The 14,605-nt window shown below is 32.1% G+C and overlaps 1 protein-coding gene across 5 annotated transcripts in view; it reads left to right on the top strand.

Moving 5' to 3' along the window:
* The first annotated feature begins 202 nt into the window (after positions 1-202).
* Positions 203-14,605, top strand: part of kremen1 (kringle containing transmembrane protein 1) — a 129,164-nt gene continuing 114,761 nt past the window's right edge. For 4 of the 5 annotated variants that reach the window (XM_087250958.1, XM_087250955.1, XM_087250957.1 and 1 more), the window contains exon 1: positions 203-406. In XM_087250958.1, the coding sequence (XP_087107084.1) occupies positions 331-406 (76 nt within the window). In that variant the 5' untranslated portion in view covers positions 203-330. 5 annotated transcript variants of the gene reach the window in all.

Genomic DNA, 14,605 nt, shown 5'->3' with positions numbered 1-14,605 from the left:
CCATGGACGGTGCAGGTTGAATCTATTGCCCCGATTTCCTGTCACATGATTTTGAAATAGGATCCCTAGTTTTTCTGCTATCTGTCTTGTGTGTGTGCGCGTGTGTCTGCGTGTGTGTGTGTGTATGTGTCTGGGGGCAGCGCTGATCTGCCTGGAGAAGTTGAGACGCTCTTCTTAACGCGGACGCGCAGCGGGCTTTCCTGACATTCATCCGCGCGCCGCATCAGCTCGACTGACCTGACTGGACTTCAACACACTTCACCTGCGAGAACAGAGGACCAGAAGCTCAGACAGATCACAGACTACAGTTACAGTAGCTACAGAAGAGCGATGGATTCGTGGAGAGTCGCAGCTTTGCTCCTTGCCGTCTGCTTAAGCGCTTCAGCTACTGAGCACTTCCACACGGGTCAGTCTTCAACTTTTGTATCTCCTAACTTTGTGCTTTATGGAGATTGTTTGTGTTTTGTGAGATGTTTCTGAAAAGTAGTGCACTGTGTTGGAACGCGCATTGTCCGGACTCCAGTCTCGAGATGAGCATCGGCGTGAAGTGTAGGATATATGGCAAGCCTTTTTCACTTTTAGCTGTTCCCTGTGCATGTATTTTTGGATAGGATGTATCTAAAGTTGAGTTTTTAATCTTTTTGAGCTTAATTTATATTAAGGATAAACTTTTGCTTGAAACCTGGTCTGATACTATAGAGATTGGATGTCAATATAGTGGAAACCTGTAGGCTATTCTCGATATTGACAATGACGTTGTCACTCGCAGAAATCCAATTATTCATATCGAAATATGAATTTCAACTCGTAAAACACGTTTTGTGATGTCTGAAATTGCACGTTTTACTACTTTTTAATGTCACAATAAGCTGCTGTTCATATTAAACTGCAGATATCAATATTTGTTTAAAGAAGTTTCACATATCTGAAATGCACTTTTTCGCTATAGTACAATTATTTTTAATAGTATCAAAAAATCTTTAAATTAACTAAAAATCACAGAAATTTGGGCAAATATAGAAAACTATTGTAAAAGTTGTTACAATGTAAACATTTTAATAGATTTTATTAATGTTTCATTACAATAAATAAATAATGCTATTTTTATTATATGTAATTAGGGTATTACAATCATTAAATAATATAATTAAATGTTATTGTTTAATGCCTGTAATTAACCAATTACATGCTTGTACATAGTTTGGGTTATCTTTCAACTTTTCAACTATTTTTCTTGATATCACAATATGAATTTTACCAACAAAACAGATATTTTTTTTCGATTTATTTATTTTATTTAAACTTTAATTATATTTTTTTATTGATTAATTACATCAAATTTATTCATTATTTTTCTAAAATTAATTATATATGAAAGGCACAATCATTCATAATGTCAAAAATTTTATTTAGTAAACAACAGAAATCTGCAAATGTGTAAATAACTACTTTCATCCTTAACAGTGCTCAATTAAAGATATCATGATTTTTATACATTTGTCCAAATTCCCTTGAATTTTTTAGTGGGTACCCTTGCTGGAGTTTATTATGCACATTTGTGTTCCTGGGTTTCGTGGTTAATGTAAAGGCTTTCCAGTCTATCATTCATAAAACTCTTGCTTTGTTCCTGAATGAATCAGCAGTTTTGAACAAATCCATTGAATTACTGATATTGAAATGTGAAATTCAACTCATCCAACCCATGTTTCTTGATGTCTAAAATTGCATTCTTTCTAGTTTGCTGTCACAATAAGCTGCTGGTCATATTTAACTGCAGATATCAAGAAAGATGTAAGATATAAAGAAATTTCACATTTCAGAAATGCACTTTCTCGCTATAGTATATTTATTTTCAATAGCCACAAAAAAATCATTGATTTAACAAAAAACTAGTCTCTTATATTATAACTGAATGAATCAGCATTTTTGAACAAATCCATTTAATTAACCGTTAAGTTCATTCACAGACTTGCTGCCACTTATTAGTGTAGTTTTATTTCTAAAGTATCACTTATATTATTCTACTATTGAATATTAGAGTAAATATTAAAAAGGCTACTAAAAATAGTTTGGTTTCATAACAGTTATTTCTTTCAATGATTAGAAGGTGTTTAGAATTTTGGACTGTGCTGCAATTTTTATATACCAAGAGCCTTGTTTAAATCTATAAGGCTTGCCATATGTTGTCACTCTTCTTGCCTTGTCTTGCCTTTACTTCAGCTCTATGAATCACACAAATCAATTCACACTAAATAATTACAAAAACCTCTTTGATCACTCAGACTAAGGTTGTTTTGCAAATTCTTCCGTTAGAATAGTTTTTTTTTTACACAAATGTGCTTATTTAAACTCTTCTATTTGTTAAATGTATTGACTGTTTGGTTATAAATGGACCTATTATTATTAAATAGTAATTTTATTAGTATAAAATATCAATTATAATATTCAATTTTGAAAAATGCATGCATTTCCATGATTTGATGTATTGTTTTTACTCTTTACCACAGCTGTATTGTACTCACAATAACTATGTTATCTTTGGCAAAAAAAAAACAATCGTTACCATTGTAAGTATCTTTTAAAGCATCCATTTGTGTCATCGTTGTCTAATTAAAGTGCTCTCGGGATTACAAAACCCTCTTGCTAACCTTATTGATAGATTTACTTGTCTGCCATTTTTCAATGGGTACTCTTTTTGGAGTTTATTATCCACATTTGTGTTCCTGGGTTTTGTGGTTCATGTAAAGGCTTTCTAGTCAGTCAATTATAAAACTAGTCTCTTGCTTCGCAGTTTTGAACAAATCCATTGAATTAACAATTCACTTTATTCACAGACTTGCTGCTACTTATTAGTGTAGTTTTATTTCTAAAGTATCACTCACATTATTCTACCGCTGAATATTAGAGTATATTAGAGTTTTAAAAAAGGTTACTAAAATACGTTTTGGTTCCATAATGGGACAGTTTATTTATTTTAATGATCGGAAGGTGTTCAAATTTTTGGACTATGCTACAATTTTTTATATACCAAGAGCCTTGTTTAGGTTCATAAGGCTTGCCATATGTTGTCACTGTTCTTGCCTGGTCTTGCCTTTGCTTCAGCTCTATGAATTACACAAACCAATTCACACTAAATAATTACAAAAAACTCTCTTTGATCACTCAGACTGAGCTTGTTTTGCAGAATCTTCCGTTAGAAATGCTTTTCCACACACATGTGCTTATTTAAACTAATCTGTTTGTTAAATGTATTGACTGTTTGGTTATAAAGAGACCTATTTTTATTATACAGTAAATTTATAAATAAAATATCAATAATACTATCTAATTTTGAAAGATGTATAGCATTTCCAGGATTGGATGTATTGCTTTTACTCTTTACCACATCTGTATTGTACTCACAATGTTATTTTTGGCAGAAAACTATCGTTACCATTGTGTCTTTAAGGCATCCATTTATTTCATCATTAATTAAAGTGCTCTTGGGATTACAAAAACCTCTTGCTAACCTTATTGACAGATTTACTTGTCTGCCATTGATCTTTAAACCCTATTTATTTTACATAGTTTAATCCGTAAACAGCTCGTGTACTTTTCCCCTGATATATAGCAGTTGAAAACTCAACAACAGATTGTTTTTGCTTATGGAAACCACACAAGCAGTCCAATTTCCAATCTACTATTTCAAGCACACAGTACCTCCCCTGAGGTGAACCTGAGATCTTTAATTGTGTCATAAATCCATCTTCAGCATCATGAGCTTAGCGCAATGATTTGCATGTTGTCACTAAGCAAAACCCAATGTAAATGTTTATTTAAATGTTTAGCAACGGCCGCATAATTCAGTACTTTTTGCTAGGGAAGCAGCAGGGGGTGTGGCTGGAAGTGTGGCATCAACATCTTGTCATCAACATAAAAGTTGATTGATCGACTAGATGTAAAAACGTTAATTTTATTGATAAAAGGTGCTTAATAATAAAACAGTTGATTTATTTTATGTTAAGTGTCATCTTTAAAAACACATTTTAATTAAAAACAGCCTGTTTACATTTCTATTATTATCAGTTTGAAGTTTTTTGAAGTTTTAACTTGTATTAAACAGTCAGTTCACCCAAAAATGAACATTTTGTCATTGTTTACTCTCCATTTACTTGTTACAAACTTGCCTGAGTTTCTTTATCCTGCCAAACACAAAAGAAGATGTTTTGAAGAAAGCTGAAAGCCTAGTTCTTTAAGCAGTCCAAGTTTTGGTAAAAAAAAAAAAAAAAAGTTACAAACTATGTTAAAATGTACAAACATAGATGAAACGGTTTAAAGATGTTTGGTTTTGCTAGACTTCAGGTAGTTAAAACGTCCCTAATTGAAGAATGGCCCTGTAATAAATGAAGCTGACTGGACTGAAATGTACGAGCCGCTTGCATTGATTATAATGGGATCTCTCTAGTTCATTGCATTGCTTCACTAGCAGTCACAGTGTAAGCTGTAATTTGTGTTGTGTTTCAAGCCTAAGAAGCAAATCCCCTACGCTCTCTTTTAATTTTTATTTTAATTACAGCCTTTGATTCAAATGACAGGTTAGGCTATCTGGCTGATGCGTAAGCACTTCTATCTGTACCTATGCATTAGCAATGTATTTAAAGCTGCTTTCCAGAGCACATTTAGAATAATTACTCAGGCTTTTGGGTGACTTAATCTTTAGCTACCATTTTGTGACATGTGTCACTAATTTTGACATGCTTTATGGCTAATTAGTGATGTAATAATTAATAAAGCGTGTAGCAGCATGTCCATCCACCCAGAGGTTTGAATGTGCTGCAGTAAATCATCATTTAGCAACATGACTTCATGGCTTATTGCACACTTCACATAAAAATCTAGTAAGAGTCATTCAACAGCAGTGAGTCTGAGCAACAGTTTGTGCGCTGTTTTTCCCAAATTTGTCATTATGAATATTGGCAGCTAGACTAACTGCATGTATTAATTAGTGCTTTCATTGTCACATTGGCTCAATTGGGTTGTTTTAGGAAGGCACATTTGTCTTTTTCTGGTTCTTAAGTTCTCATTTCTGCAAATCGGGTATGGATTTTTGATAAGGGAAAAAACATTCTGTTTCTCGTGTTTTTGTGTGATAGAACGTGCTGATTCAAACCTGTGAATGATGAAGTGTTTCACTGATTTAATAAAGGCGTGAGGCATTTGAAATAGAGAACATGGCATGGCATCTGTGGTGTTTCATTAAAGGGATCGTTCACCCAAAAATGAAAATGCTGCCACCATTTACTCATCCTTCACTTGTTCCAAACCTGTGTGAGTTTCTTTCTCCTGATAAACACACAAATGTATGATATATTGACATAATGATATAATGATATAATTCTGGATAAAAAACACCACCAACAACTACAACAACAAAAAACAGTGATTAACGTCCATAGTTGTCTTTATTGTTCTTAATGTGGATGTCAATAGCTGCTTTTTTGTCTTCAGGACATCTTGTTTTGTGTTCATAAGAAGAAAGATATTCATTAAAGTTTACTATAACTTAAGTGTAAGTAATTAGAGGGGAAATATTATGATGGTCACTTATAGTAAATACTTTGATGGTCACTTTTAGACTTACTGTTTGACTCTGCATCTAGGATTCATTTACTTTAAAAAGTACTTAAATAGACTACAAAATCTAAGTTATTTTTGGCAGAGAACAGTTGTTACCGTTGTAAGTATTTTTAAGGCATCCATTTATGTCATCGTTGTCTAGTTAAAGTGCCCTTGGGGACACAAAAACCTCTAGCTTACCTTATTGACAGATTTGCTTGTCTGCCATTGATCTTTAAACCCTATTTATTTTACATAGTTTAATCCATAAACAGCTTGTCTACTTTTACCACGATTTAAAGCAGTTGAAAGCTCAAAACAGATTGTTTTTGCTAATGGAAACCACACAAGCAGTCAAATTTCCAATCTACTATTTTCAGCCTACAGTACCTCTCCTGAGGTGAACCTGAGATCTTTAATTGTGTCATAAATACATTGAAATATGAGCCGAATGCACTGTCCATCTAACTATACTCTATAGATAGTATATGCATATGGGCACTCGACACATGCACAATAGAAAGATTCATTTTTGTCTGATGTCTGCAAATTTTCTCTTCGGAAGTTATGAGCAACAATATGCATTTGTGAACACACAAGCACTCCTGTACCTGAGCATGTTTTGTTTTCATTTTCTTGCCTAGAATCTTGTTTATTTTAGAAGCTTTTGAAGTACTGCTTCATGAAGCTTTAAACCTTTCTGAATCTTTTGATTCAAATTATTTGTTTGGAGCATGCATCAAATTGACAAGGTCACTTGATTTCAGTAAACATGGCTTTGTCACATCGTTACTCTTTCAAAATGTTCAAAAACTAAATGGTTCTCCATTATAGAGCAATCTGAGTAATGCCGGTCGCGCTAGGGTTTGAGCATGTGAAATTCTGTTGTACGGAGCTGCAAGCGGTGGGAAAACTTAGAGATTTAAAAAATATGAGCGATTGCTCCATACATTAAATTTCTGTCCAGAGAGGTCATATTTTGGTCTTTGGTCTCATGCTGTTACGTGATGCGATACTGAAGAATTAAAAAAAAACAACAACAACAACTACAACAACAAAAACAGCGGTTGACTTCCATAGTTTTCTTTATTGTTCTTACTGTGGATGTCAATAGCTGCGTTTTTGTCTTTAGGATATCTTGTTTAGTGTTCATCAGAAGAAAGATATTCATTAAAGTTTAGGATAACTTAAGTGTGAGTAATTAGATGGGAAATACTATGATGGTTACTTATAGTAAATATTTGATGGTCACTTTTAGACTTACTGTTTGACTCTGCATCTAGGATTCAATTACCCTAAAATATACTTAAGTACACTACAATAACTGTGCTATTTTTGGCAGAGTACTATTAATACCACTGTAAGTATCTTTAAGGCATCCATTTGTGTCATCATTGTCTAATTAAAGTGCTCTTGGGATTACAAAAACCTCTAGTCAACTTTATTGACAGATTTACTTGGTCTGCCATTGATCTTCAAACCCTATTTATTTTACATAGTTGTATCCATAAACAGCTTGTCTACTTGGATCTCTCTGTTAACAAGTTGGTGATCTGAAACAGGTATGTTAAGTAAGGAATGCATACAAAATGTGCAGGGCAAGGGGGCCTTAGGAACAGAATTGAGAACCACTGCCCTAACCTAACAATCTACTCATGCTTAAGTGAGAGTTAGCTAGTGTGTTGTTGCTTTAGAAAATCTCGGTTTGGTTTTCTTTGTTTGAGATAAAAATAATTTAAATATTGAGGTCTTTTGCCTTTAAAGCAGATTGCACCTGTACATTGACCAAGCCACAGACAGAAAAGATCAATTAAATTAATAGAGCTAGATTTAGGGACTTTGAGAAGAAGTGGTGCATCTGTGTCCAGACAGGAGCTTACGCAAAGTGGATTTGGGTTTAGTTGATAGATGTTGTTGACTGGAATGTAGTAAGTAGTTCCCAGACGGAGCTAGGATGTGTTTATGATGTCATTCTCAGCTCTGTTGCAGATTTTATTTCAGATAGAAAGGACAAGTGCTTATTTACTTTCCACCCATATTTTCGCAGTTAAGCGTAGACTTGGCGATACCTGTTTTTTTCTATGAAACCAAAATGTGCTGATTGTGAAAATGAATGGAATGGTTATGGCTGAAGGGCAAACCGAAGACTTCAAAGCATCAGCAATTTTGCCTAAGTTATTAAATCCTTGTCATGCCTTGTCTGTCGTGATAGTTTAGTCTTTCATCTCGTTTCAAAAGGCGAAGCAAGCACCATGTGGCTTATTGGTCTCGACCAGTCATGAGAAATTAACATGTAGTTATCTGAAATGAAATCTCTGATCAGAATCAGCACAGTTTAAAGTTATTTTTGTTCCTGAGTGTGTGCAATCGACTGAATCAGCAGTTCATCTACAGACACTTAGTCAAGTCTTTGAGCAGATTTCATCTGTAGTTTGACTCTTTGAGCAGATTTCATCAGATTTTAAAATTAGGGCTGCACGATACTGGGGAAATATGCGGTATTGTTGTGGAATACCGCAATAATGATATTTCTTGCGATATAACATTTCTGTAGATAAATACTACTTTTATTAGACTAAATCTGTCAAAGTGCAAACATTTAGACGTCAAAATACTTTGGGCTTTATCATACACCTTACATACACATAATAAAAACAAGTTTAGATTTGTCCACCTGTTGGATTTTAGAGGCGTAAACGACACCATGTGGGGCATAAAATAGTTGATAAAAACTCAGTTTTTTTTTACCACACTTTGTTATTGTTGTTCATTTATTCGTTTGCTGAAAATTAGAACTGAATTCAAAAATAGTTTTGAAACAACTTTTGCACTTAACAAACAAAATAAATATGTAGGCTAATGGATGTCTTCAGTGGAGTGCATACAATACTGTTTGCTTATCAATGAAAATATAGCAGTAAAGAGAAAACGAAAGTAAAGAGGCCGAATGGAGGAGGCTCTTTCTTTATCCTAGCGCAGATTGTTGGTTTAGCTGTTTTCTCGCTAGTGAAGCATTTAGTTTTTCCACTTACAAAATCCGCCATTTAAATAGCAAATGCACCATGGCGTGAGGCAACTGACCCTTAAAGGGAATGGAAGATGAGACTCTGATTGATTTAATGCACGTTATTGTTCAAAACACACCCATAACTCATTAAGAGAATAAGCACAACCCTGTTAGACCATTCGCCAGGGCGCAAATCGTGTTTTTCCGTACTGAAAATAGCAAAAGTGGATTCAAACAAGCCCTTAATGTTTTTGCACCATGCGCTTTAGACTTTGCACCTAGATCGTTAAAATAGAGCTCTTACTGTAAACCTGTTTCTTTTTAGCTGTTGTCATTTTTCTTGATTACGTTTCTCCTGCCATTAACATTATTTCCAGCTCTCTGCTCTGCTCGGTCTATCCAACAGCATTGCAGAACTTATTGGGAGGTGGGAATAAAGATAATAGGGCCTAATCTGCTTGGTTAAATTTGCATAAATTACCTATGCATGCAACACACAAATGCTTGGCACATAAAATACATTTAATTTATCGCATCTCTCTGCGATACAGAAATCACATGTAATCAAATACCAGGAATTCAAGAACACAGTCTCTCAGATGTGTCTAAAGTTTAGTTAGATATATAATGACACATATTTAAACTGAATATTTTTGGTATGGGTCCTTAGATTTGGGATGTTTTTGTATCAATTGAATAGTGCTGTTTTAACTATTAAATGTATGGAGTATAAAGATAGGGGAAAATCGTATCGATATAATTTATTTGATGTCGTGATGCTGATATTGATCTCTAGTTTAGGTCCGTCAGTATTTTATTAAAATTATGAAACTAAAGCTTTCAAGAAGGGGCGGCAAGTCCCTGTCCTCACTGAATCAGATTTTCAAATGATTCAATCAAAATTGATTTAGAAAAAAAGCAATCAAAAGCATTTTTAAAAGGATTATTGACTCATTTAAAACAAAAAATTGTACAGAAATGAAACCTACAGATGCTTTGCTCTGAAATGTGCAAATTTTTCGCTCCGGCTTTATGGTTTGGAACTCTTTTCATTGGTCACGTTTTTAAATGAGTCAGTGAAAATTCATTTAGAAACGAAGCAATAAACGTTTTAATGGATTATTGAATGAATTATTCAAATGACTCATTTAAAAAACATATTTATACAGAAATGAAACTTAATCTTGCTCTGAAATGCTCTAATGTTTTGGTTCAGCTTTATAGTTTGGAACACTTTTCATTGGTCACGTTTTTAAACTATTCAATAAAAATTCATTAGAAACAAAGGAATGGACTGTTCATGAATACATAATTGAATCATTTATTCAAATGATTCATTTTAAAACAGATTCATACAGAAATGAAACCTATACTTGCTCTGAAAGGTGCAAATGTTTTGGTTCAACTTTAAAGTTTGGAACTCTTTATTGGTCACGTTTATAAATGATTCAATCAAAATTCATTTAGAAACGAAGTAATAGACTGTCTTTATGAATATATAATTGAATAATTTATTCAAATGATCCATTTGAAAACAGATTAGTACACAAATGAAAACTAGTTCTGCACTGAAATGTGCAAATGTTTCGCCCCAGTTTTATAGTTTGGAACTCTTTTCTTTGGTCACATTTTAAACGATTCACTCAAAATTGATTTAGAAAGGAGGCAATTGACTGTCTTTATGAATGGATTATTAAATCATTCATTCAAATGAATCATTTAAAACAGATTAGTGCAGAAATGAAACCTAGCCTTGCTCTAATATACGCAAATGTTTCGCTCCAGCATTATACTTTGGAACTTTTTTCATTGGTCACATTTTTAAACGATTTAAACAAAATTAATTTACAAACAAAGCAATTGACTGTCTTTTTAATTGATTATTGAATCATTTATTCAAATGATTAGTTTAAAACAGATTCATACGGAAGTAAAACTTGCCTTACTTTGAAGTGCACTAATTTTTTGGTTCGGCTCTATAGTTTCGAACTCTTTTTATTGGTGACAGAAAGAAAAAGCTTGATCCTGTGTCTAAAAATGTAAGGCATGTTAACTTATGTTGGTTCAAAAATGTTGGAACCAAAGAGCACTGCATGCACATTATTTAAATTGATTTTGCACTACTTGGTTGGTCCAGTCAGAAAAACATGAGAAAATGTAACAAAAACAACAACTGAAAATGGCTAAAAATATAGATGCCTTTGTTGATAAATTCTAAAAGACACACAGCTTTGTTGCACGCAACTTTCAGAGAGAAATAGCACAGTCACTGGACAAGGATGAATCTTTCTAATGTGCGTGATATCAAATGGAGTAAACTTTAAAAGGCTCTGCATCTGAAAGTGTTCTTTGGGCTTCAGCTTCTAAACACTGGTTTACATTTGACCCAAACTGTCATCAGTTTTAGGATGTTTTGATACACCAGATTCAGTCAAAACGTGGTAAAAGCACACAATGCTGAAAGTGTTAAAGGAGGATTTGTTGCTCTGTTGAATTAGCGTCTGTTTGACAGATCCTTTATCGCTCCAGCAGTCATCTCTCTCTTTCTCCTTCTGTTCGGCCGCTGGCCATCGTTGGCCTCCTCTTTATTCTCTGTCCATCTCCATCTTTCTCCTCTTTGGTCTGTTTGGGGAGCAGCGTCTGTGCTTTGTCTCATGTCTTCACTTCTCTCTGACAGTGAAGTATGGTTTTGGAGGGAAACAGTAGCCAGGTGGTCGGAAATGTGGGCAGTGGAGTAACTTTTGTGCTTTTTTTTCCCCCTGTCTTCTTCAACCACTTCCTTTCCTCCCTCTTTTTCCTTTTTATATGGCCTTGTTTCGAAAGTACTGTTGCATTGAGTTTAGGAGTTTGTGGCTATTATTTCGTGACTGCGACTGGAGGATTTATTTTGTTAGGGATTACAGTTTTGTTTTGGCTTTTGTTGGTTCTTGTTCATCCGCGTAAAGCGCTGTCAGGAGCTTTTTTTGAAACCTTGACTAGTTTTTCCTGTGCAACTTGCTTGTCGTGGCATGTTTACTTTAATGTATATATGTGGGTGTTTGTGTGAAGGCAATTGAAATCGTATGTTTAGTTCTGCACAGCAGCTTATAGTTCATACAGTAGTCTGTTCTTTTTTGTAGAGCTGAATCAATTTTGTGTTATTCTTGGAAACAGATATACTTTATCAGTATTTTTTAGTCTAGTTTAATGTTAAAACAGGATACATATATTGTATACATTTTATAACGCATTATATTAATTTTAATGATAACAATTATTACTACTATTATTATTATTATTATTATTATTATTATTATTATTATTATTATTATTATTATTAAATTAATATAAGAAATTATCAAGTTGAAAAAATAATGCTAATAATAATAATAACAATATTTATAATTATTATTGCAATTAATTTAATGTATTATAAATAATAATAATAATAATAATAATAACAATGAATATTATTATTAGTAGTAAAGTTAATGTAAGATAGAAATGTATATAAATAATGTTAATAAAATAATAATAACAATGATAATAATAATAATAATAATTATTATTATTGTTATTATCATTACAATTAATATAATATATGATAAATAATAATGATAACACTTATTATTATTACTACTACTATTATTATTATTATTGTTATTATTATTATCATCATCATTATCATTATTAAAATTGACATAAGATATTAGAAAATTGAAAATAAATAATAGTAATGATAATGATAACAATAATGTTTATTATTATTATTATTATTATTATTATTATTACAAATAATATATATTATACATAATAATAATAATAATAACAACAAGTATTATTGTCATTATCCTTATTAAAATTATTATAAGATACTATAAAATTTTAAATAAATAATAATAATGACAATAATAATAATATTAATCATCACATTTGTTATATTATTATTAATTATTATAACAATTACCTAATATATTATAAACCATAATGAAATTTATTATTTATTTTTGAAATGTATTATTATTATTATTATTATTATTATTATTATAACAATTAATAAAATAACACTTATTATTATTAATATTATTATTATTACCATCATCATCATCATTATTAAAATTGAAATAAGATATTATAAAATTGAAAATAAATAATAGTAATGATAATGATAACAATAATGATTATTAAAATTATTTTTATTACAAATAAAATATTAAATAATAATAATAATAAAAATAAAAGATATTATTAAAATTTTAAATACATAATAATAATGATGTTGATGATTATGATAATAATAATAATAATAATAATAATAAAATATATAATTAAAATGTTAAATATAACATAATAATAATGACAATAATAATAATAATAATTATTATTATTATTATTTTTATTATTATTATTATTAGTAGTAGTAGTAGTAGTAGTAGTAACAGTAGTAAAATTAATATAAGATATTCTTTTTTTTCTTATATTATATTCTTAAAAATATTTTTTTAAAGTTTTACTGAAAAAAGTTAAATATTGTGCACTTAAAATGTAGAATATTAAACTTATATGTCAATATCTAGCCCACACCTAATAGTCATTCTAGCTTTTGAAGTAAAAAATGTAATTTTTGATATTCTGCTGTGTAGAACAAAGGCAAAACTAGGAGCAATAACACAAAATAAAACAAAATAAAACATTTCTTTGGGGTAATTTGATATATTCTTGTATTTACTTTTAAGGATTTCAGTATCAACATAACAAGGAAGTAGCAACAACATGTAGAGGACCTATTTATCAGGAAGGATATTTTGTAAGTCCTGTTGTTTGCTGTTCCACTAGAACGCAGATTTCCGATGTACAAATAAAGCGCCAGTGATTGTGAATCAATACAACTCTCATATCTGCGTATGTACGAGTGGTGCAGAGGTGGTTTGCCGAAAGTGCCTCTTCTAATTTAGCAGCAGAAATACCCACATCAGAGGCTGCTGTTTCAGAGGGCACTGGCATTCCTTTGCTCCCTACATTTCCCAGAAATCCTTCCACCCATTTCCTGCCAGCATATCCTCACATTTACACACAACAGGCTGTAATTACCCACCCAGCTGATCCCATCCAGAGGAACCACCAAAAACATGGAGCACAAAGATGCCTCTGTAACTGAGAGTGACACAGTATACAGGCCTGGACAGACACGCGGCCTGTGGTCAATCCCGTCAGGCACTGTTTCTGTGAGAAACTAAGCAGAAAATGAGCTGTGTTAATGACAATAGCCCAGTGCCAAGTTTGGCTGGAGGTGCCAGGAGAGGCTAACTGTATAAATGAGGCTAAATGAGTTAGACGTTAGTATTAATGCCAACAAAAGAAAAAATATTGAGTTGGATTCGACATGTTTCAGGTATTAAGCTCCACAACTGTGTTAGTTGTTAATAATCAGTGTTTCTTTTGTGTCAGAACTGTATATTAGAATGATTTCTGAAAGATCGTGTGATAGGAGTAATGATGGTGAAAACTGATATAGACAATATCTACTGTCATTCGAATGTTATGAATTTATTTACTAAAATATTTGATTAATTTCTTCAGTTGATGAAACTTCCAAATAATTAAAAAATAGTATTTAGCTCTCTTACTCAAATTGTTTTATTCACTCTATTTAAGCTTATTGTTAACGTTACTGTTATCATTTAACATGCTAGATTTTTTTAAATAAAGATGTAGCTGTAGATTTTGAGTGATAGGCCTGTGTGTGTGTGTGTATATGAGATTTATGACGGTCATCTGTCCCTCTCTCTTTTGTTTGATGTTACCCTGTGGGTTAAAGTTCAAGCCTTAGTCGACCTTAGGATAGTTAGGAGCTTCTGTCCTGTACTTGATGTCTTCTCAAACCTGTTCAAACCAGTTCATGTGACATCTGCACATCATTCACTTTAAAGAGACAGTCACCCAGAAACGAGAACTCATAGTTTATTATTACACCCGTGGGCTATCCAGATTGTTGTTGACTTTTTATTTTTAACATTGATGATT

This window comes from Danio rerio, chromosome 5, assembly GCF_052040795.2.
Source record: "Danio rerio strain M-AB ecotype USA chromosome 5, GRCz13ab, whole genome shotgun sequence".
In the NCBI taxonomy this organism is placed as follows: domain Eukaryota; kingdom Metazoa; phylum Chordata; class Actinopteri; order Cypriniformes; family Danionidae; genus Danio; species Danio rerio.
Note: the sequence above shows the minus strand (reverse complement) of the source record. Positions and strands in the feature narration are given on the sequence as shown.